General features: G+C 44.0%; 1 protein-coding gene and 1 long non-coding RNA gene across 2 annotated transcripts in view; one reads left to right on the top strand and one right to left on the bottom strand.

The window, feature by feature from the left end:
* Positions 1–939, bottom strand: part of LOC126355803 (uncharacterized) — a 367829-nt gene extending 366890 nt beyond the window's left edge. The window contains exon 1 of the long non-coding RNA XR_007565534.1: positions 881–939. This is a non-coding gene — a long non-coding RNA (uncharacterized LOC126355803). The remainder of the gene's footprint in view (positions 1–880) is intronic.
* Positions 1–21286, top strand: part of LOC126355798 (facilitated trehalose transporter Tret1-2 homolog) — a 68078-nt gene extending 46792 nt beyond the window's left edge. Inside the window, exons 4-7 of the mRNA XM_050006219.1 lie at positions 919–1296; positions 8724–8930; positions 12624–12905; positions 19237–21286. Coding sequence (XP_049862176.1) covers positions 919–1296; positions 8724–8930; positions 12624–12905; positions 19237–19431 — 1062 coding nt within the window. The 3' untranslated portion in view covers positions 19432–21286. The remainder of the gene's footprint in view (positions 1–918; positions 1297–8723; positions 8931–12623; positions 12906–19236) is intronic.
* The last annotated feature ends 237 nt before the right edge of the window (positions 21287–21523 follow it).

The raw sequence follows: 21523 nt of genomic DNA, 5'->3' as shown, positions 1-21523 counted from the left end.
CATCTCCTTTCCCAAGGTGGCTTCCATCAACTCCCCCTCCCAGATGATGCCATGTCTCCCTCCATTTATCCCTCAACTCTGATCCTCGCCCCCCCTGCTTTCCGCCGTCCTTTTCTGGGCTCCCTCTCCTCCCTCCCATCCTCTTTCTCCCCCACCTACCCTCTCTCTGCCCCCTTCTCTCCCCCGAATCCTTTTGCATTACCCTCCTCTACCTTTTCCCATTCTCTCTCACACTGCCCTCCCCCTCCTCCCCCTTATGAGTCCTCTCACTCCTTTGGTTCCCCCCTTTCGGTTTTCCTCTTCGCCGCCCTTGTTCCCCCTCCCCCCATCTGCCCTGGTCACACCCCCCACCCCCCATCTGCACTCAGGTATGGTGTGTTATCTTTGTGCCAACATTTTAGTACAGTGTTTACAGTGAGTGTTCAGTGCTGTGTGTCTTCTCCAAAGTATTGCTAACGGCCTTCATACTGTTGCTGGGTGTGATTTTTATATCTCTTCCAAACAGAAACCAGACTGTCGCCTTGTCTTTTAATTGTCTGTCTACTATGTTCGCTGCCTGCTTCCTGTGTATTTATTAACTTTGCCAACCCTTTGATTTTTGTTTTAACTTTCCACAACTTTCTGCCTTTTTACAATTTCAATCACCGTTTTATCGCCTGCTTTTGTTGTTTCTTATCTTTTTTCTGACGTTTTAAAAAGTATGTAGGCTGCAGAGCAGCGTAATAAGCTGCTGCCAGCCCGCCCCCTTCGGGGGGGAATCGAAATACAGTAAAGGAAAAAAAAGAGGCTCTCTATTTGAATACGCATACCTATACGCTCCAGTGTATACGTATTTCTACTGCATCCAATTGCTAGAGAAATGTGTATGAAGTTAACGTACCAGTAGGGGCAGCAGTACGAGTGATCGGCACTTCGCAGGTGTGGGAGCTGTACGTGGGGCGGCTTGTGGCGGGTCTGGCGGTGGGCGCGACGTCGGTGGCGGCGCCGCTGTACGTGACGGAGGTGTCGGAGACGCGCGTGCGCGGCGCGCTGGGCTCGCTGTTCCAGCTGCAGGTGACGGCGGGCATCCTGGCGGGCTACGCGGCGGGGCTGCTGGCCGACCACCGGCTGCTGGCGCTGGCGCTGGCCGCGCTGCCCGCCGCCTTCCTGCTGCCCGCCCTCTGCTGGCTGCCCGAGTCGCCCGCCTACCTGCTGGCCGCCGGCAGAGACCGCGCCGCGCGCAGAGCGCTCGCCAGGCTGCGCGGCGCCCGCTACGACTACACGGACGAGATCGCCGAGCTGCAGGACGCCGTCAAGGTAGGCAACCGCGCACGGCCAACACCGGCTCAGAGCAAAGCCTCGGCGCTCGCTCGTGACGTCACGTCAGCTAGGCGCGGCGAACGCTAGGTCTGTTGCAGGCATACTCATAATAGTGGTGTCTCCCTCCCTGATACAGCAAAATGTGAAACTATTGGCGGTAGTTGACCGACACACATTGTTCCGAGAGATTCCTGCAATCAATTAATTGTGCAATTCATTACACTTCTTAACAAATAGCGTACTCCTCAACTTAAATTTCCACCTGTTTTGAGGATTGACATACAAAAGCAACTTCATGGTCCAGCAGCAACGGAATTCGTGCTTCTTTACCTTATTTGTAAATCTGCGCAAGTTACGTTTGTACTGGGTCGCTTTTACAAGAAACTATGAACATATTGGTGCTTTTCTTTAGGTATCTTGGTTGACTATGGGGTGAGGAGCACTGAAAGTCAATAAAATATCTTGCGATTGTACACGCTGGGGAGGGGGTGGGGAACAGAAGAAGAGGCAAAAGAGAGATACTTGTTTTATCAAATGAATTTTTTTTATCTTATAAAGTTTCTCCTTTCAGTTGCAAGAGGGGAATATTTATCTTTTCTTATGCGCATGTTTAAAAAAGTTTAAGCTCAGCAGTATTTTCGATGTATGAAGCTATTTTGTTTCCTGTTTAGAATTCCTTTCGTTGAAAACGACTGTGTTCTAATGACTGGCAACAGTTGGACATTTACACATGTAAATTAATTCACATTTCCAGTGACGATGTCAAACGAAAATAAATAAATAAATAAAAGAAACGATTTCATTTGTAGAACAAAAGCAAACAGGTGCTTTTCATTTATTATAATGTTGTTCTACCAAGAACCGACGGAAGATTCTCTTAATATAAATATAGTTACTTGAACGTAAGCTTGCAATGGGGCAAAGCGTCTTCTCATACTGATCTACGTTTGTTTCGACAGGATTCAGTAATACAGAGAGATGATCTTCATTTGTAGCTTTACGATAGTAAGAAAATCTTTCATCTAAATAAACTGCAGAATCCAAAACAATACCAAACATTTTGTCCAAAAATAAGAGATTTATAGTGATAAGCACGTCCAGGTGTTTCTGCCTGCAACAGACCTGGCGTTCCAGGTGCCTAGCTGACGTGACGTCACCAACAAGCGCCGAGGCCTTCCTTTCAGTCGGTGTTGGCACGGCAGGCACTCCACGACAAAGCGAACCGGTTACCCAAGGGCTCTAATTCTGTGCTGTTTATACCGATCGGTGCGGTAGGCTAACCACGGTAGTGACGTCATTTTCGTTTCGTTAGCCAAGGATGGTATTCTGTCAGCCTCGCCCGCCGATTTTTCCAACAGCTGTATCGAGAATTGGTTAGGTTTTGGTATGGCCACATGTTCGGTTCGCTGTGATTTGTCTGTAGCTGGAATTTATTATTTCAGAAATATTGAGTGGTTTTCGTGCCAGACTTATTTACACACATTAAAAAAATGTTCAAATGTGTGTGAAATCTTATGGTACTTAACTGCTGCAGTCCTCAGTCCCTGAGCTTACAACACACTACTTAACCTAAATTATCTTAAGGACAAACACAAACACCCATGCGCAAGGGAGGACTCGAACCTCCGCCAAGACCAGCTGCACAGTCCGTGACTGCAGCGCCTTAGACCGCTCGGCATTACACATATTAAAACAAGTTTTGCATCACCCCGGTTCGCAGAACTCCTGAAGACACAGTCCCTTTGAGTCTTCAGAGATGTCACTAAATCCGCCCAAATACGTAAACAACCACGCATGAGCAGCGGCTGTTAGACCTATTAGACAGAGATGGTCCGACAGCCGATCAGTTCCAGTCATTCCACCAAGAAGGAGGTACACGGCACGTGTTGTCTGTAGTTCAACCATGCCTAGACGATCAATACCGCCGGCTGTAGTGGCCGAGCGGTTCTAGGCGATACAGCCTGGAACCGCGCGACCGCTACGGTCACAGGTTCGAATCCTGCCTCGGGCATGGATGTGTGTGATGTCCTGAGGTTAGTTAGGTTTAGGTAGTTCTAAGTTCTAGGGGACTGATGACCACAACAGTTAAGTCCCATAGTGCTCAGAGCCATTTGAACCATTTTGAAAGATCAATACCGCGGTTCGATCACGTCCGCATTGTTACTTCGTGCCAGGAGGGGCTCTCAACAACGAAACTGTCCAGGCATCTCAGAGTGAACCAATGCGATTTTTTTCAGCCATGGAGCAGATACAGAGAGATAGGAACTGTCGATGACATGGCTCGCTCAGGTCGCCGAAGGGCTATTATAGCTGCGCATGACCGCTACCTAAGGATTTTGCCTGGGAGGATCCCTGACAGCAACGCTGCCATGTTGAATAATGCTTTTCGTGCAGCCACAAGGCGTCGTGTTATGACTCAAACTGTGCGCAATAGTCTGCATCATGCGCAACTTCACTTCCGAGGCCCATGACGAGGTCCATCTTTGCAACCACAACACCTTGCGCATTCGGGAGGACGACAGTTCATCCCGCGTCCGGCCATCCTCATTTAGGTTTTCCGTGATATCCTTAAATCGCTCTAGGCAAATGCCGGCCGAATTCCTTCCCCGTCCTTCCCTAACCCGATGAGACCGATGACCTCGTAGTTTGGTCTCTTCCCCCAACGACACCATGCAGCGCGGTACAGATTACCCCAACAACATGCCGAATGGACCGCTCAGGACTGGCATCACGCTCTCTTCATCGCTGAGTGTCGCCTATGCCATCAACCAGACAGTCCTCGCAGATGTGTTTTCAGGCAACCCGGTCAGGCTGAACGCCTTAGACACACTGTCCAGCGAGTGCAATAAGGGGGTGTTTTGGGGTGCCATTGTGTGGGGCCGACGTGCGCCGCTGGTTGTCATGGAAGGCGCCGTAACGGCTGTACGGTACGTGAATGCCATACTCCGACCGATAGTGCAACCATATTGGCAGCATATTGGCGAGGCATTCGTCTTCATGGACGAAAATTCGCGCCCCCATCGTGCACATCTTGTTGATGAATTCGTTCAGGATAACGACATCACTCAACTAGCGTCGCCAGCATGTTCTATAGACACGAACCCTATCGAACATGCCTGGGATAGATTGAAAAGGGCTGTTTACAGATGACGCGACCCACCAACCACTTTGAGGGATCTACGTCGAATGGACGTTAAGGAGTGGGACAATCTGGACCAACAGTGCCTTGATGAACTTGTGGTTCAAATGGATCAAATGGCTCTGAGCACTATGAGACTTAGCTGCTGTGGTCATCAGTCCCCTAGATCTTAGAACTACTTAAACCTACTTAACCTAAGGACATCACACACATCCATGTGCGAGGCAGGGTTCGAACCTGCGGCCCTAGCGGTCGCGCGGTTCCGGACTATAGCGCCTAGAACCGCTCGGCCACTTCGGCCGGCAATGAACTTGTGGATAGTATGCTACGATGGATACAGGCATGCATCAATGCAAGAAGACGTGCTGCTGGGTATTAGAGGTACCGGTGTGTACAGCAGTCTGGACCACCACCTCTGGAGGTCTCGATGTATGGTGGTACAACATTCAGTGTGTAGTTTTCATGAGCAATAAAAAGGACGCAAGTTATGTTTATGTTGATCTCTTTTCCAATTTTCTGTACAGGTTCCGGAACTCACGGAACCGAGGTGATACAAAACTTTTTTTTATGTGTGTATTATGTTTTACTGAAGAATCACAAGGATGCATCCGAGTGGAAAGTGACTTCCTAATAGACTGTTTGCCTTTGTTAGAAATACAGTTTGTAATGTTGTTACAGTGAATGACTGTGACATCAAAAAACAAGTTCGGTCAATATATTCACAAAATATCTGTTTTTTGTTTAAATAAGTGCTTAAAAATCATTAAATTTCAAGATGTCAGCTCTGCTTACGTATATAACATAAGTGTTAGCTGGAATTTCTAGTGACTTTGCGTACTTTTTCCTGCGAATGGTGTAGTTATTAATATTCGAAAGGCATTTACAACTTTTAAGTAACAATGGAAAGCAAATTTGTGATGCCTGGTAATGGAAACCTTCCAAAATTTCATTCTTTTACGGCATACGCCCACATCGTTCGGCATAGAAGTCAACCTAGGTCCCTCTCCGTTAAAATCAGCAGGAATATAGCGCTCACTCTGTGTGAGTCGTTGTGGCTAAGTGGTTAAGGCAAGAAACCGGTTGTAGGTTCGCATCTCGCTGGGTATAAAGAATTCTTTTCCTCTTTATATTTTTAACATGTTCTGAGACTTTGTTATTTGTGACATTTAAGAAATTTTCAGTAATATTCGTTATTTACATGTAAGAGCGCGCTTTCTCAGTAACGAGTATCTTAGATGTCATGAGTTCCCTATGTTTAAAAGATGAAAGAAGAAATTCTGTGCTTGAAATAACTCACAGTGACATTTATATTCTTTTTTCGTTACAAATAATTCACAATATTTTTCCGAATTCGTAGCGATTTTCGAGTGTATGGTTAGACAAGAATCTAAGAGCACCACTTTAATTACTGCAAATGAAACTAGCAGCAGTCATGTTTATAGTCTTGCTTGACACAAGTACTTATCTGCCATTGAATTCTTAACAACAGTATACAGAGATGAAAGATCCCCGCCATAATATTTTTGGACTATACAATCATATATGAAACATTTTGATTCACCAGATGCGTGCTATAAAGTACGACGAAGTTCAATAGCTGCTCTCGCCCCGCGTTCTCGGAAAGCGTTTTTTTAAATTTTGTTTTAAAGACCCAACTGGTTGATATATCATATAAGATAAGTAGGTTGCTTCATCATTTGGATCTCTATGGGCTAGTTACAATCACATTGCACGCAACTTATTCTTCGACACACTTATATTGGTGTGTTTGTGCACCATTCCTAACTCATATCCCGAAACGTAAAATCCAAAACAAGATGCCACTGTGAATGAGAATAAAATTACATAATACTGAATTTATGACAATTTACAGAACACAGTCAAATACCCTATCGTTAGTACGTATGCATGTAAACCGGTGGTCAGAGAAATTTAAGCAGTACTACGTACTCTAAACAAACTTTATAGTACTGCGAACAATAGCGTTCCTGTGTCCGCTGCTAGCGATACGGGTTTGTGGCTCTGTGGACGCTGTAGTGCGCATGCACACATCTACGGCCGCTTGCTTTTGATTGGTTGGCGCGAGTATAACTGACAATAGCGCCTTGGTTCGCTAGAACCGTGCAGCATCTCTTCCGAAATGCTTATAGAATAACGTGGTGGCTCTCCTTCGAAAACAAGGCCGTTCGGACCGCTCGCCTACCGCTCGGATCGCCAGAGCTACCAAAAGATGCAAAATAGGGCCCCTGGCCAGAACCCAAGAAGCAGAGAGTAGGGGTTACAGATGTGAAAAAACCGGCGCGGTTGAAACCGATACCGGTATTACAGTTCTGAATAACCGGTATTTTTCGGTATTTATTGGGTCTTGGTTATAATGAGTATTGTTCATTTTTTTTACAAATAACCGACTACAACACTGAAGTATCAGTTAGCCACAGTAGCAGTGTTAAAATTGAAAACAGGAGTATATGGAAGAATGTTTCTTCTTACGGAGAGTGAAATTTAAGTGTTTTCAGGTTGCTTGAGCGAGCGAACAACGTGAAAAATTCATTTCAGGACCGAAAATGTTCAGTTCAATGGACAATGTTCAGGGGTATTGTGCAACACGCCCTAGGCAGATGTGCTCAAGTACTGTGGTATGAATGGGACAGTGCTCAAATGGTTTAAATCATACCAAACTGGAAGAGTGCAGAAAGTTGAAGTAAGCAGTTCACATAACATGCAAAAAACTGGTGATTTCTCAAACTGGGGAACAATCAAGAATGGGATGCCGCAAGGTTCGGTCTTGGGTTCTCAGCTGTTCTTAATATATATTAATGACTTACCATTCTATATTCACGAAGATGCAAAGATTGTACTTTTTTCCGATGATACAAGTATAGCTATGACACCCAACAGACAAGAATTAACTGGAGAAATTGTAAATGATGTTTTTCAGAAAATCATTAAGTGGTTCTCTGCGAATGGGCTCTCATTAAACTTTGACAAAACACAGTATACACAGTTGCACGCAGTAAATGGAAATACCCCATTAATAAATATAGACTTCGATCAGAAATCGGTAGCTAAGGTAGAATATTCAAAATTTCTAGGTGTATGCATTGATGAGGAGCTGAACTGGAAAGAACATCCATGAGGATCTGCTGAAACGTTCAGCTACTTATGCTATTAGGGTCATTGCAAATTTTGGCGATATACATCTGAGTAAATTAGCTTACCGCGCCTATTTACATTCTCTGCTTTCGTATGGCATCATATGCTGGGGTAACTCATCATTGAGTAAAAGAGTGTTCATTGCACAAAAGCGTGTAATCAGAATAATTGCTGGAGCTCATCCAAGATCATCCTGCAGACACTTATTTAAAGAGCTAGAGATCTTCACTGTAGCCTCACAATACATATATTCACTTATGAAATTTGTTATTAACAATCCGAACGAATTCAAAAGTAATAGCAGTGTACATGGCTACAACGCTAGGAGAAAGGATGATCTTCACTACTCAAGGTTAAATCTAACTTTTACTCAGAAGGGGGTAAATTATGCTGCCAGATAAGTCTTTGACCACTTACCTAACAGCATCTAAAGTCTGACAGATAGCCGTATAGCATTTAAAAGGAAATTAAAAGAATTTCTAAATGGCAGCTCCTACTCATTAGATGAATTTTTTGATATAGTTAGTGGGTAATTTCCCCAAACTACACAAAAAAATTAAAAATATTAAGTGTAATGTAATATTTTGTGTAATGTAATATTTTGTATAGACACCTTTTACTAACCTGACACGTTCCACATCATTACATAGTGCCGTATTCATGATCTATGGAACAAGTACTAATCTAATCTGTGCCGAGGAAAGCTGTGAGGGGTGGGCAACACCCGCCGTGGTTCGACAGCTCAGTGTCAGTTTTACTGTAGCCAAAGCCTCACAGACAGACAAAAGCTGAACGAAGCGGAAACCGGCGTAAGGAGAGCCGTGTGCGAAGCGCTCATACAATTCGAAAGTAAAATCCTATCTGCCGACTTGGCAGAAAATCCTAAAATGTTTTGGTTTTGTTAAATCTGTAAACAGATCGAAGCTATCTGTTCAGATACTGTGTGGCCATAATGACATCGAAAAGTAGGATGACAGAAAGGATCAAATACACGTCTTTTTCCAAAACTAGCGGAAACTGTACTTTCTGCCTTAAACTTTGCACATTTTCTTTCTTCGCTTGCAATAGTTGCCTAACCTAGCGCGGGTCTCATCCATTTACCAATCTTTTCTCTGGACGTTACTTTCCTCAGGTTGCGAAGTTGCGTAGCAGCCGTGTGTGCGACCTGTGGGGGTCGAGAGCCGCGCGCCGCGCTTTGGTATGTGCCCTGGGCCTGATGGTGTTCCAGCAGTGGAGCGGCGTCAACGCCGTCATCTTCTACTCCCAGAAGATCTTCAACAACGCGGGCTCCTCCTTCATGTCGCCCTCCACCGCCACCATCGTCATCGGTGTTGTGCAGGTAAGCTGAAGCTGGTTGCAATACACGGATTGTAAGCGGTGTGCCGCGTTACAAGAATGAGATAGTATCATGAGAAGTGAGGTGAAGCCCTGATCTATTAAGCTATGTCGTTTTATATGAATATTTATACCCCTGTACAGAAATGAAAACACGATCTAACCACGAATGATTTACAAAGTAGTCACACACACACATTTAATATAAATGCAGCGGCAATGAAGATGCATAGGTATTTATTCTAACATTCAATAAAGGGCAAAAAGTTGAAATCGAACTCCGGACCTTTGCCTTTCGCGGGCAAATGCTCTACCATCTGAGCTACCGAAGCACGACTTGTGCCCGGTTCTAACAGCTTTACTTCTGACAGTATCTCGTCTCCTACCTTCCAAACTTTACAGAAGGTCTCCTGCGAACCTTGCAGACCTAGCACTCCTGAAAGAAAGGATACTGCGGCGACATGGCTTAGCCACAGCCTGGGGGATGTTTCCAGAACGAGATTTACTCTGCAGCGGAGTGTGCGCTGATATGAAACTTCCTGGCAGATTAAAACTGTGTGCCCGACCGAGACTCGAACTCGGTTGTTGAAATGGTCCTGTAGCCACCTTTCTTTAGTCCAGTAGCCCATTTTCACTAGCATTTCTCTTTCTTTTCCTTGTTTCTCTTTTCTCATAACTCTCATAGTGGTGTGATTGAATCAATGTAGTTGTGTGTCACGTTGCCAGACGGTGGCGTAGTCTGCTACAGAAAGTCTGCGATAGTCGTACAGATTCAGCAGCAGTTGTACAGAATAGCCAACTCTCGTAGTGGTCAAGTAGGCAAAGAGGTTTGCTCTACTGGTGAGAAATCCACCTGCGTTAGGTTGGTGGCGGAAATGGCATCTTTGGGTTTTCCGGACCACGCGGAGCGTGGAGGAGGCTGGAGATGAAAAAGGGAGGCAGTCTGCCGCCGGTGCGGGAAGCGTCCACAGCTGTGCTCCAGTAGAAGAAGGGTGAGTTAGACTGACCGTGTGACGCAATGTTACTTGGCGAGGGGTGAGCTGTTAGCTTTTGGTCTCGCTTTTCAACTCTGAAAGATTGCTTTGCCTTGTCGCCGCAAGGAATGCAAAACTTCGGCAGATTTTTCTTTTAGTAAATTTCTGTAGCAGACTTGGATCCGCTGGAAGAGCGCCACACAAAGGTGTCGATAAGAAGTGAGCACTCGCTTCTGTATGAATGTCTGTTTGCCTTCAGATGTGCCTGTATAAGCTTTCATTTTTCTAAATATTAATAGCTTTGACTTCTCGTAAATTTTCCTTGCATTATGTATCTTTCGTCCGTGGGGAACCAACCACATGGTTGAACATTAGAGTTTGTTGGGCTACCGTCACCACTAACCGTCTGTTCTCATGTCTGTTTTAAAGAATGTTAACTGTTCATGATTGTGGCAAGAGAATCACTTTCCAATCAGTCTCTGGTAATCCATCAATATAAGTGGGTCATTAGCCATACAAGGGATACTTGAATAATGATAACAAAACCAGCGGATGTATTTCAATCCAAAATCGTTTATTCTGTTTTAAACATGCTGTTTTGAAACCAAATGGTGTGATCTTCAGGCCCCAAGTGTAAGCTGTCATTCCCAACCGTTTTCATGTGCAACGAACAGATTGGTATGTGGTGGGCAAAAATTAACTACATTCCGTACCTTCCGTGGCAATAACAATTCTAGCACTGTCAGACGACAGCTTGGACCATTTTTTGGCCAGCGTATGGCACAAAAGTCATTCTAGTGTGCTTACATACAAAGAATTTAACAGAGGAATAAAACTTATTTTAAGACACAAAGTAATTACATACGTTGGCTGCAGGCGGGCATTGATTGAAATCAATGGGAAAAGTGAAAAATTTGCATCGGAACTGGAATCGAACCTGGGCCTCCTGCTTACTGGACATATGCTCTGACCACTTTTCCCCCCTTCACTCAGTGTTTTTCCTTTTTTTTTTTCACTGTGCCATCCTGACACTGTGGTCAGTGTAACTGCACAGACGGACTACCCTAGCTCCCCTTCTGTCAGAACCAAATTTTCAACTTAACCATCACAAACACACAAACACATTTTCTTTATGTTTGATTAAAATTGATTAACCATTGCCTCACAACCACTGTGGAAGGACGCATAAGACGTTATTGATTGATCTGTCGCAATTGTTTATGTCATTTATGATGACCGTCCGAATCGTTTCCGTATCAGAGTGGTGTAAGTCAGTCGGTTAATTGTCAGACTCAAATTGACCGACGAGTTTCAAATGTGCCACATGGTCGATCGTCTCTCTTACCACATGCTCGCAGGCCACCTGGCTGCTGCTGATACTCGGGTCATTCTCAAAGATCTTTTACCTTCTAAGAATTTTTAGCAAATTGCAGCCCCGACAGCAACTGTGATAGACTAATATACTGAAAAATCCGCCTCAGTTGTGAAACTTTTCTGGTCTTTACCCAAGTTTAGGCTGGGATAATCTAGCCTTCTTCAGAAGTATAAAATTACTGTAACATGCCAGAGTAAGGCACAGTCAACATTAAAAATTAAAACTTGTAGTACCGTGGTACCATGTCGAATTAAAACTACTTAACTGAAGTCCAGCCCCGGCATCACTTCCGCGTAGAACGGTAAGTGCCAACGTAGTCGGCGTCAGTGTTTTGGGACCTAAAAGGCGCGATTTTGGTCGAATTTCTTCCTCAGGGGGAGACCAACGATGAACAGTGATACTGTGAGACCCTAAAAAACCTCGCGAGGAACATTCGGAACAAAAGAAGGGGACTGCCGACAACAGGAGTGTACTCGTTGCACGACAACGCGCTTTCTCACACAGTCTTAGTCACCAAGGTGCTCCAGAACTCATTTGGTGATGATGGCATTTGGTTTGTGGGGTGCTCAACTGTGGAGGTATCAGCACCCATATAAATTCCCAAACTTTGCTCGGCCCAATCTCGGCACTTTCATGAATGATGATGAAACGATGACGACAACACAAACACCCAGTCATCTCGAGCCAGTTGAAAATCCCTGACCCCGCCGGGAACCGAACCCGGGACCCCGTGCTCGGCAAGCGCCAACGCGACCGCGATACCACGAGATGCTGACTGGACTCATTTGGGAGGGATGTCTTGAGCCAGACCCCCCCTCCCCCACCTCCCCATATTCTCCTGACTTCGCGCCTTCAGATTATCGTCTTTTCACCTCCCTAGGGGGACACATGAGAGTAAATTTTCAACCGTCGAGCATGTGCAGGGAGAGGTTCGGAACTGAGGGGAAGGGGCTGGAGGGAGATTTCTTCAGTGAGGATATAAAGAAGCTTGTGCCATGGCTTACCTCACGCCTTGAACTGGATGGCAATTATGTGGAAAAAATGGCAACAACATCGTGTAACTTTTTCATGGCAATTATGTGGAAAAAATGGCAACAACATCGTGTAACTTTTTCAAATACATCTTTTCCTAATATATATATATATATATATGTGTGTGTGTGTGTGTGTGTGTGTGTGTGTGTGTGTGTGTGTGTACGACATTTATATATATATATATATATATATATATATATATATATATATATATATATATATATAGTACAATCAGTTTCTGAACGTAAACCGTACCTCACCGCATCCAGCAGCATGTGTGGAGGCTTCGTAATGAGTGGCTTGTGTTGCGCAGCTGGCGGCGACAGCGGTCTCAGCAGCGCTGGTGGACCGGCTGGGGCGTCGCGCGCTGCTGCTGGTGTCGGCCGCCGTGATGTCGGCCTGCCTGGGGCTGCTGGCGGCGCAGGTGGCTGGCCTGCTGGCGGTCACGTGGCTGCCGCTGGCCGCCGTCGCGCTCTTCATCGTCGCCTTCTCGCTGGGCTTCGGCCCCGTGCCCTGGCTTCTGCTCGGCGAGCTCTTCACCCCGGACAACAAGCCCACGGCCGCCGCCGTCTGCGCTACCGTCAACTGGCTCCAGGTGAGCTGTCCCCACTGTTGTTGTTGTTCTCCCTGCTGGTGTGGTCTTCACTCTGAAGTATAATATGGTGCAGCTCTGCACAGTACTCGATTCATGTTGTGTACATAGTTCTGCGTAGTCAGCGCGTACACAACTTTCCTACTAGAGCGCGCCCCGCTAAGCACAAGAGCGCAGGCGCAGCTCCCGTCTGTCTCCGCACTACGAGATGGTGCTGCCTTAGAGATGGACCAAATTCTGCTTCCACCGATCTGCGTATTAATATGTAACGCGGCCAATGAGATTGCTGCTAACGTAGAACCTTTTTTCCTCGCGGATCACACTCGCGCAGTGATACCTGAACGTGTGAGGTATTATAACAAGTGTACAGACCTCCGATTAGTCGGTCTGCATTAGTCTGTACCAGTCTGCATTAGTCTGTACCAGTCTATAGTCAAGTTTCAGTCTGCGCCTAATAAGATTACCATATTCCTGTACATAGCCATGAAGATAAATGTATAGACACTTTGTCAAGTATCATAGATATGTGAGAATAAGATTAATGTACTAAGACCAAAGGAACTTCAGATTGTCAACTCTAAACAGCATCCAGAATCAAGTTATGTAATGTCTATGCTTTTTATTATTTTAATAAATGTGTGTGAAAATTAATCAAGTTCTGTTTAAAGTTGGTCACCGTCAATCTGCTACTCTAAACGTGCAAGTGGCATTTCTATCGTCTGACCTAATGGCAGAAGATAAACATGCCACAATAAGACCACGAGACATATTGCTGACACTCGCTTACTTCATTAGAGCGACAAGTCAAATAATCTGATGGTGTGTGTACCAAAGACCTTACAGTATGCACACCACAATTCAGCATAACTACTGCAACCTGTATCCATCTGAACTCATGAAAAGGTGAAACAGCGCTTCCCAACAGTTAGGCGACCACCCAACTACTCTACCACCTGACCTGATTGTGCTTGAGGTATCGAACTCATCTCCACCTTGTCTTCACATTCATAGTGAAGTAGATCAAGAATGATTGAAGGTTAAGGTCCGAAGGGGACAGAACACCTGTAGTTAAATAAGAGTAGAGTACAGACTCAGTGAGGTACACTGACCGTCATAAAAGGTTCCGCGCCCAGGATGATTCGACCAATCCACTGCAGACTGGGTGGGTATGTTGTACAGCATCAACTATGCCAACAATTAAATTTGCACAGTTGGCCGCACAATCAGGGAGCTTGGGCTTGACTGGGTCGTGCCCTCTGGCTGATATGAGATGTTCCCGAACGACCATGTTAGCTGGTACTATAGTTGGTTGTGTCACTAGAGAATCATCTGAATGTGTACAGAGGAGCCACATCATGGGGCTGTGGGAGGCTGGGTAGTCCTGTCTTGATACTGTACGCTACACCAGTTGTATGGACACTATCACCATCCATTGTTGGCAGCAAAAGATAGATGAAGACACGCATGAAGGATATACAGGATTTGGACGTCAGACATACAGTGCAAGGATTCGACCAATCCACTGACTTTGAACAGAAGTCTGTAGCTAAGGTAGAATTTTCAAATTTTTTGGGTGTGTCCATTGATGAGAGGTTAAACTGGAAGCAACACATTGATCGTCTGCTGAAACGTCTGAGTTCAACTAGGTATGCTATTAGGGTTATTGCAAATTTTGGTGATAAGAATCTCAGTAAATTAGCTTACTATGCCTACTTTCATTCACTGCTTTTGCATGGCATCATATTCTGGGGTAATTCAACGTTGAGTAGAAAAGTATTCATTGCTCAAAAACGTGTAATCAGAATAATTGCTGGAGCCCACCCATGGTCATCCTGCAGACATCTATTTAAGGATCTAGGGATCCTCACAGTTACCTCACAGTATATATATTCACTTATGAAATTTGTTGTTAATAATCCAACCCAGTTCAAAAGTAATAGCAGTGTGCATAGCTATAACACCAGGAGAAAGGTTGATTCTCACTATGCAGGGTTAAATCTGACTTTGGCACAGAAAGGGGTAAATTATGCTGCCACAAAAGTCTTTGGTCATCTACCAAACAGCATCAAAAGCCTGACAGATAGTCAACCAACATTTAAAAATAAATTAAAAGAATTTCTAGATGACAACTCCTTCTACTCATTGGCTGAATTTTTAGATATAAATTAAGGGAGGGGAAAAAAACTAAGTTAAACATTAGTGTCATGCAATATTTTGTGTAATGTAATATCGTGTACAGACATCTTTCATTAACCTGACACGTTCCACATCATTACGAAGTGTCGTATTCATGATCTATGGAACAAGTATTAATCTAATCTAATCTAATCTACTGCAGACTGGATGGGTATGTTGTACAGTATTGTCTATACCAACAATTAAGTTTGCAAAGTCAACCACACAATCGGGGAGCTTTGGCTTGACTGGGACGTGCCCTTTGGCTGATATGACATGGTCCCAAACGACCATGTCAGCCACTACTATAGTTGGTAGTGTCACTAGAGCATCAACTGAATGTGCACTTCGCCCAGGCGACACGTCTGACAGTGGACTGCCCAGTTAGACGTGTTGGAGAGGAGTCACATCATGGGGCTGTGGGAGGCTCTGTAGTCCTGTCTTCATATTGCACGCTACACCAGTTGTACAGAAACCATCATTGTCAATTGCTGACAGAAATAAAGGAAGGTGTGCATGAATGATGTACAGGATCTGTAAGTCTGAGACATACCACAAGAAGGGAGGGCTGACAGATTGTCCACCATGCATAATCGGATCCAAGAACAAAGATAGGGGCCATTCAGTGACCTGTGTTCTGTTCAACATACCATATCTGCTTGTACCATTGACAGGCTGTTGCAGGTCTGACCACACACTGACCATAATGAAGCATACCACTCACAGCCAAGTAGCGTTACGCTCGACTCACCTGGTGTCAGCAATTATGGATATGGAGCCCTGCAGACAGCAATGAGTCATTTTTAAAGCCTTCGAGGCGATGATCTCTGGGTCCATGTCCGCAGGTGTAATGGAGAGCGCTATGAGCTGTGGTTTACGGTCTCCCATCACAAATACCACCATCCTGGTATGATAGTGTGGGGAGCGATATCCTATGGTGTCTGTTCAACACCAGTGTTCCTAACAGCCTCTGTGACAACAGGACAGAAGCACATGGAGGGCACAACTGATGGCTCCGCCGTTCATGAACGACCACGTCTGTGCCTATTTCAACTGAACAATACTTATCCTCATCTGCTGCCACCTCCCGAATGTACCTTGCCTTTGTGAATACTGGCCGGCCGTGGTGGTCTCGCGGTTCTAGGCGCGCAGTCCGGAACCGTGGGACTGCTACGGTCGCAGGTTCGAATCCTGCCTCGGGCATGGATGTGTGTGATGTCCTTAGGTTAGTTAGGTTCAAGTAGTTCTAAGTTCTAGAGGACTGATGACCACAGCAGTTGAGTCCCATAGTGCTCAGAGCCATTTTTTTGTGATTACTCCTCCATGGCCAACCACATAGCCCAGTCTCACACTGCTCGAGAATCTCTACTGAGCCATGGAGCAGGACATGATGACTCCAGCGCCATTCAACAATTTATAGGAACTAAGCGCTCGGGTGTAAGCGACTTGGGATGCAGTATCTGAGGAGTGCATCCGAGACCTGTACAAGTCCACGCCACAACTTCTCGACTCTTGTATTCACAAGCTAAGGGACCTGACGCATATTAACCTGTACTTTCTGGGGCCATGTAGTGCAAGAAACATTCGTTGTTGGAAGCTGAAAGTGTAATCATTTCGCATACATGGTAGCATCTACCTGCCTGCCAACAACGATTGCAATCCGCCTTGGCCTTCTGGGTGTAACCCTTTTTGTGATGATCAGTGTGTCTGTATATTCATAAAAAGACCCACAAATACATTAATTATGAAGTCGCACGATTGAAAAAGGAAAGGCAGGGACGGAAATAGGTGGAAAAATGCCACAATACGAGATGGTTATTAGTGAACCAGTAGAAAACACTTGATCTACTCGAGAGAAAATCACACAGGTAAGTAATCATACACAACTCAAGAAACCAAACACATGACTCAGGACGATTGCGAGAGATACTGTCTAATGATGGCGCACGATAGTACAACGTGGCAGATTAGTTCAGGATCCCCATGGAGGGTAGTCCATATTATATCTTAATTATGAGTTGCCATAGTCATTCTGTATGTTCCGATTATCGTTACTAGCGGGAAAAGAAGTCATTAACTAATGTTGATTTACTTTTCGTTCCTTTATTCAAAGGAAACCGTTACCGATTTCGAATCGTTGTGATTCATCTTCAGACGGTTTACATGCATTCTTTATGACATTTGGTGTGTTTTTACATATTAATTGTCGTGAAACGTCGGTTTCGAGTGTTTGTTTTCATAACATTCGTCCAGCAGATGTAAATGCATTCCCACTGCATCCTCGTTGTTGCACACGTAAATAGTTCTCACTGTACACTTTAGATTTGTCGCTGAGATCATTTCAACCATGCACCACAAGTTTTGATACATACAAAGATCTTACGAACATATGAGTATCACAGATGCTATGATATATTGTAGCATTTGATGATGATGTCCTATGTTTGGAAAGGATCATATATTCATTTGCAGAACTGTAATGCCTTTTACATTAGTACAGAGACATTGAATTTTTGAGTTGATATTGCTAAATTAATTATAAAGTTTTTTATATACATTTAGAACTGTATAGGTGAAATAGTATATTACTTAATTACATTTGGCATAATGAGAATTATAGTAACATATAAATTTGCTACTTGATCTGCAGATAGGTGTATTAATATTATTTGCTTTGGAGGCTGGAAAGTAATTTTTGGAAATTTTTCAGGAAAGAGGTGTTAGCTAACTCTGTTTGTTCATTAAGGATATAGTCTGTGGTGCTGTTTTTGTGTGTGTGTATTTCTAATTCTTCTAATATATTCATAGTGGCTTCTTTTTCTGCTAGATGCAAAATTTTTAAGTTGTCCTCAATGTTTCCCACTGAATGGTTTTCTTCAGCAATATGGACTGCGAATGCTGTTTCGCTCAAGTTACCAAGTCTTAGAGAAGTTCTTTGTATCTAATTTCAAAACTTCTGCCTGTCTGTCCAATGTAGAATTTTGGGCATGTATTACACTTGAGTTTGTATATTCCTGATTTACGATAGGGACTAAAAATGGTTCAAATGGGTCTGAGCACTGTGGGATTTAACATCTGTGGTCATCAATCCCCTAGAACTTAGAACTAATTAAACCTAACTAACCTAAGGACATCACACACATCCATGCCCGAGGCAGCATTCGAACCTGCGACCGTAGCAGTCCTGCGGTTCCGGACTGAGCGCCTAGAACCGCGAGACCACCGAGGCCGGCTACAATAGGGTCTCTTGGAGGTATTTACATAATGGATTACAAATAATAAATTACAACCAAAAGTGGCACCTTCTGCGCCATGTTGCTGCAGTCCCAACTTGGAGAGTCTCGCCATAGCCATATGTGGAGAGTAGCAGCTGTTATTCCTGTCCCACGTCTGAACTGATTCAGTTTGCACCAGGAGATATGAAGAAGAGCCCTTGTGAGGCCAACTAAGTAGTTACTTGATTGAGAAGTAGCGACTCCGGTCTCGTAAACTGACATACAGCTGGGAGAGCTGTGTGCTGACCACCTGCCCATCTCTATCCGGATCCAGTAACGCCTATGGGCTAAGGATGACATGGTGGCCGGCTGGCACTGTTGCACCTTCATGGCCTGGTCGGGAGGAGTCTAGTTTAGTTTTAGATATGAAGTAGATTGAAGCTGGGAGTCTGGTAGTTGGGCAGAGACAGGATTGGCTCTTACTGTAGGCATGTGACGGTTATCCATGTTGACGAGATTTGTTCAAATGTTCAGATGTGTGTGAAATCTCATGGGACTCAATTGCTAAGGTCATCAGTTCCTAAGTTTACACACTACTTAACCTGAACTCTCCTAAGGACAAACACATACACCCATGCCTGAGGGAGGAGTCGAACCTCTGCCGGGACCAGCCACACATGACGAGATTTCAGCTTGTAGAACCCTGCTGAATGATATTATGCATAGAAAAAGACTGATTCTTCTGTGTTGTTGTCCATAACTGAGTGAATGTGAGGTGGAGTGATGCTACTGCTGGTCGGAAGTTGTTACATCCTTTGCAGTGCGATAGGCAACAAAACAAAGACACTGAAATGTAGATTCTCTGCGAAACAATAGTCTCAAAACAGCTCTGTTTTGCACCTAGTGATCATTTGGGCTATAATGAGGTTTCTTCTGTGTTGCAGGCGTTTACAGTGACGAAGGTGTTCGTGAACATGGAAGCTGCGCTGGGCCTTTCGGGCGCCTTCTGGGTGTTCGCCGGCAGCTGCGCAGCTGCGGCCGCATTCGTGGCGCTGCTGCTGCCCGAGACTCGTGGCCGCTCGCTGCCGGAGATCCAGCGCCGCCTGGCAGGGCTGCCCGACGCCGTGGAGGCCGTGTGATTCCCCATGCAATGCCGCGCCACCAGGGCAGCCAACGCACACACTCTCAAGACTGAGGACGCGGCCCGCCGCTGCGTAGGATGCGTCCCGGCGCGTCGAGCTCCTCTGTGCAGTTTCTCTGCTGTCGCTCGACGTCACTCGAATAACAACTGCAACAAAATACACTCCCTGTCGCTGGAGTTCCTACCTGACTGATAGCACTGTAATGTTAACTAGTTCCTTCTTTAGATAATGTTGTCTATGTTGACTGTCGACCTTGGACACGTCGATCGATATACGTTTGTTTCTTATTTGTTGTTTTTACTACATACAACATTTTTTAATAAAACAATTTTAATTAAGTAAACAGATTGTTCTCTTTTTGTAAAAGATGGAACAGAAACAGCACTCTCAGCTGGAGGCATCCTCCTCAAACTTTGAAGGATCTAGAAACAAACCAAAGCGAGGTGTAAAAATTGATGACATGCATTTGAAGCAACATGAACATTGGACTTTTCAGTGACTTTAAAAGTTGACTGGCCATGTCGTCTTGCTGTTTTGCTTTCTTTAACTGAAGGGATTGGAGAAGAAACTGCTAACCCACAAAAGCGTATTTTAAGTACCTACATTTGGTATGTTTGATTAAGGGAGGTAGGATGTCAAACGGGCTGACTTGTATCGGGAGGGTCACCACAGGACATTTTAATTTCTACTGTCTATACTTTTAAAAATAAATTCATAAAACTTTGTCACCATGACCAGGAAGGATTGAGGACTCACACTCATCGCAATGGATGTTCAAAAACGTAGCTAAATACTTTTTTTTTACATGTGAAATTTAATCACTTTTTCACTTATTACTGGCCGCATTTGTTGCTATAGGTACAGCAGTTACAGGTGTATGAAACTCTAGAATTTTCCAAATCTATTAAAAAACTGTGGAAAAATTGAGATAATTAACTATAAAACTTGAATTTTTTCTAAAGTTGAAGTTTAAAATGTAACAGTCCATTCATTTTTTCATAAATTAAATAACTTCTAGAGTTTAATACACCTGAAACTATGGTTTGTATTCTGTGCAAAAGTCATTGAAGACTCTCTCTTACTTAGGAAGAACAGTGTACCTATAGCAACAAATGCGGCCAGTAGTAAGTGAAAAAATGATGACATCTAACATGTAAAAAAATGTGTTTTGTTACATTTTTGAGCCTCCACTGCTATGAGTATGAATCCTGAATCCTTACTGGCCATGCTGTTAAAAGTTTTAGGAATTTATTTGTAAAAGTGTAGACAGTGGAAATTAAAATGTCCTGTGGTGCCTCTCTTGCTCCAAGTCGGCCCGTTTGATGTGCTACCCCCTTAAATTCAAAGATAGAGGTATAAATTAAATAAGACAGTACAATGTATATAGTAGACACCGTTTTCTAGCAGTACCTATGGAACTTACTGTTATCGGCATACAGCATATTTAAAACACACCAGATGATGTGTTCAAGATAATCCTAACTAAATAGAGTGATAGCACTTTTTACTATCAACCACATCAGTTGTTCTGTAGTTCCAAATATCAATAATTACCAAAATTGCTAGTTCAGTTGATGGGTTAACTACTGATTTCTTTTACAGTCATTGCTAGTCAGACTTTCTCTGAAACATGGTGCTGTCTTCCAGTATAGGGAAGCATGTTGCAGTATGGTAAAGGGCTGTTCATCCAAAGATTTTATATCTCTTGATAAAAATGTAGTATGAGCTATAATCTGGGAAAAACTTAGAATAAAATTGAAATATCAACAAATAGATCCAATACATTGCTCTGGTGGCTATTCTAAGGAAAATAACAGTAACGAAATAAATTTAAGTACAACTTTGATTCTTATCAATGGTTTCTTAATTTTTACTTGCTGTTCTTTAAACATATATGTAAAGCAAAAAGTTAGTCTAGTGTTCAGATTATTAGAAAGTATTACTTACACAAATAGCATAATAGTGATTTTAATTCAGGGTTGTAACACCATATAAATCCTGATCAATCAGTCATAGATACAGAAAATCTCTTAGGAAGTGCCTTGTCTTATATGTTGACCTACACACTTAATCTCACTAAATAAAATAG

The sequence above is a fragment of the Schistocerca gregaria genome, chromosome 3 (genome assembly GCF_023897955.1).
Source record: "Schistocerca gregaria isolate iqSchGreg1 chromosome 3, iqSchGreg1.2, whole genome shotgun sequence".
NCBI classification, from domain to species: domain Eukaryota; kingdom Metazoa; phylum Arthropoda; class Insecta; order Orthoptera; family Acrididae; genus Schistocerca; species Schistocerca gregaria.
Note: the sequence above shows the minus strand (reverse complement) of the source record. Positions and strands in the feature narration are given on the sequence as shown.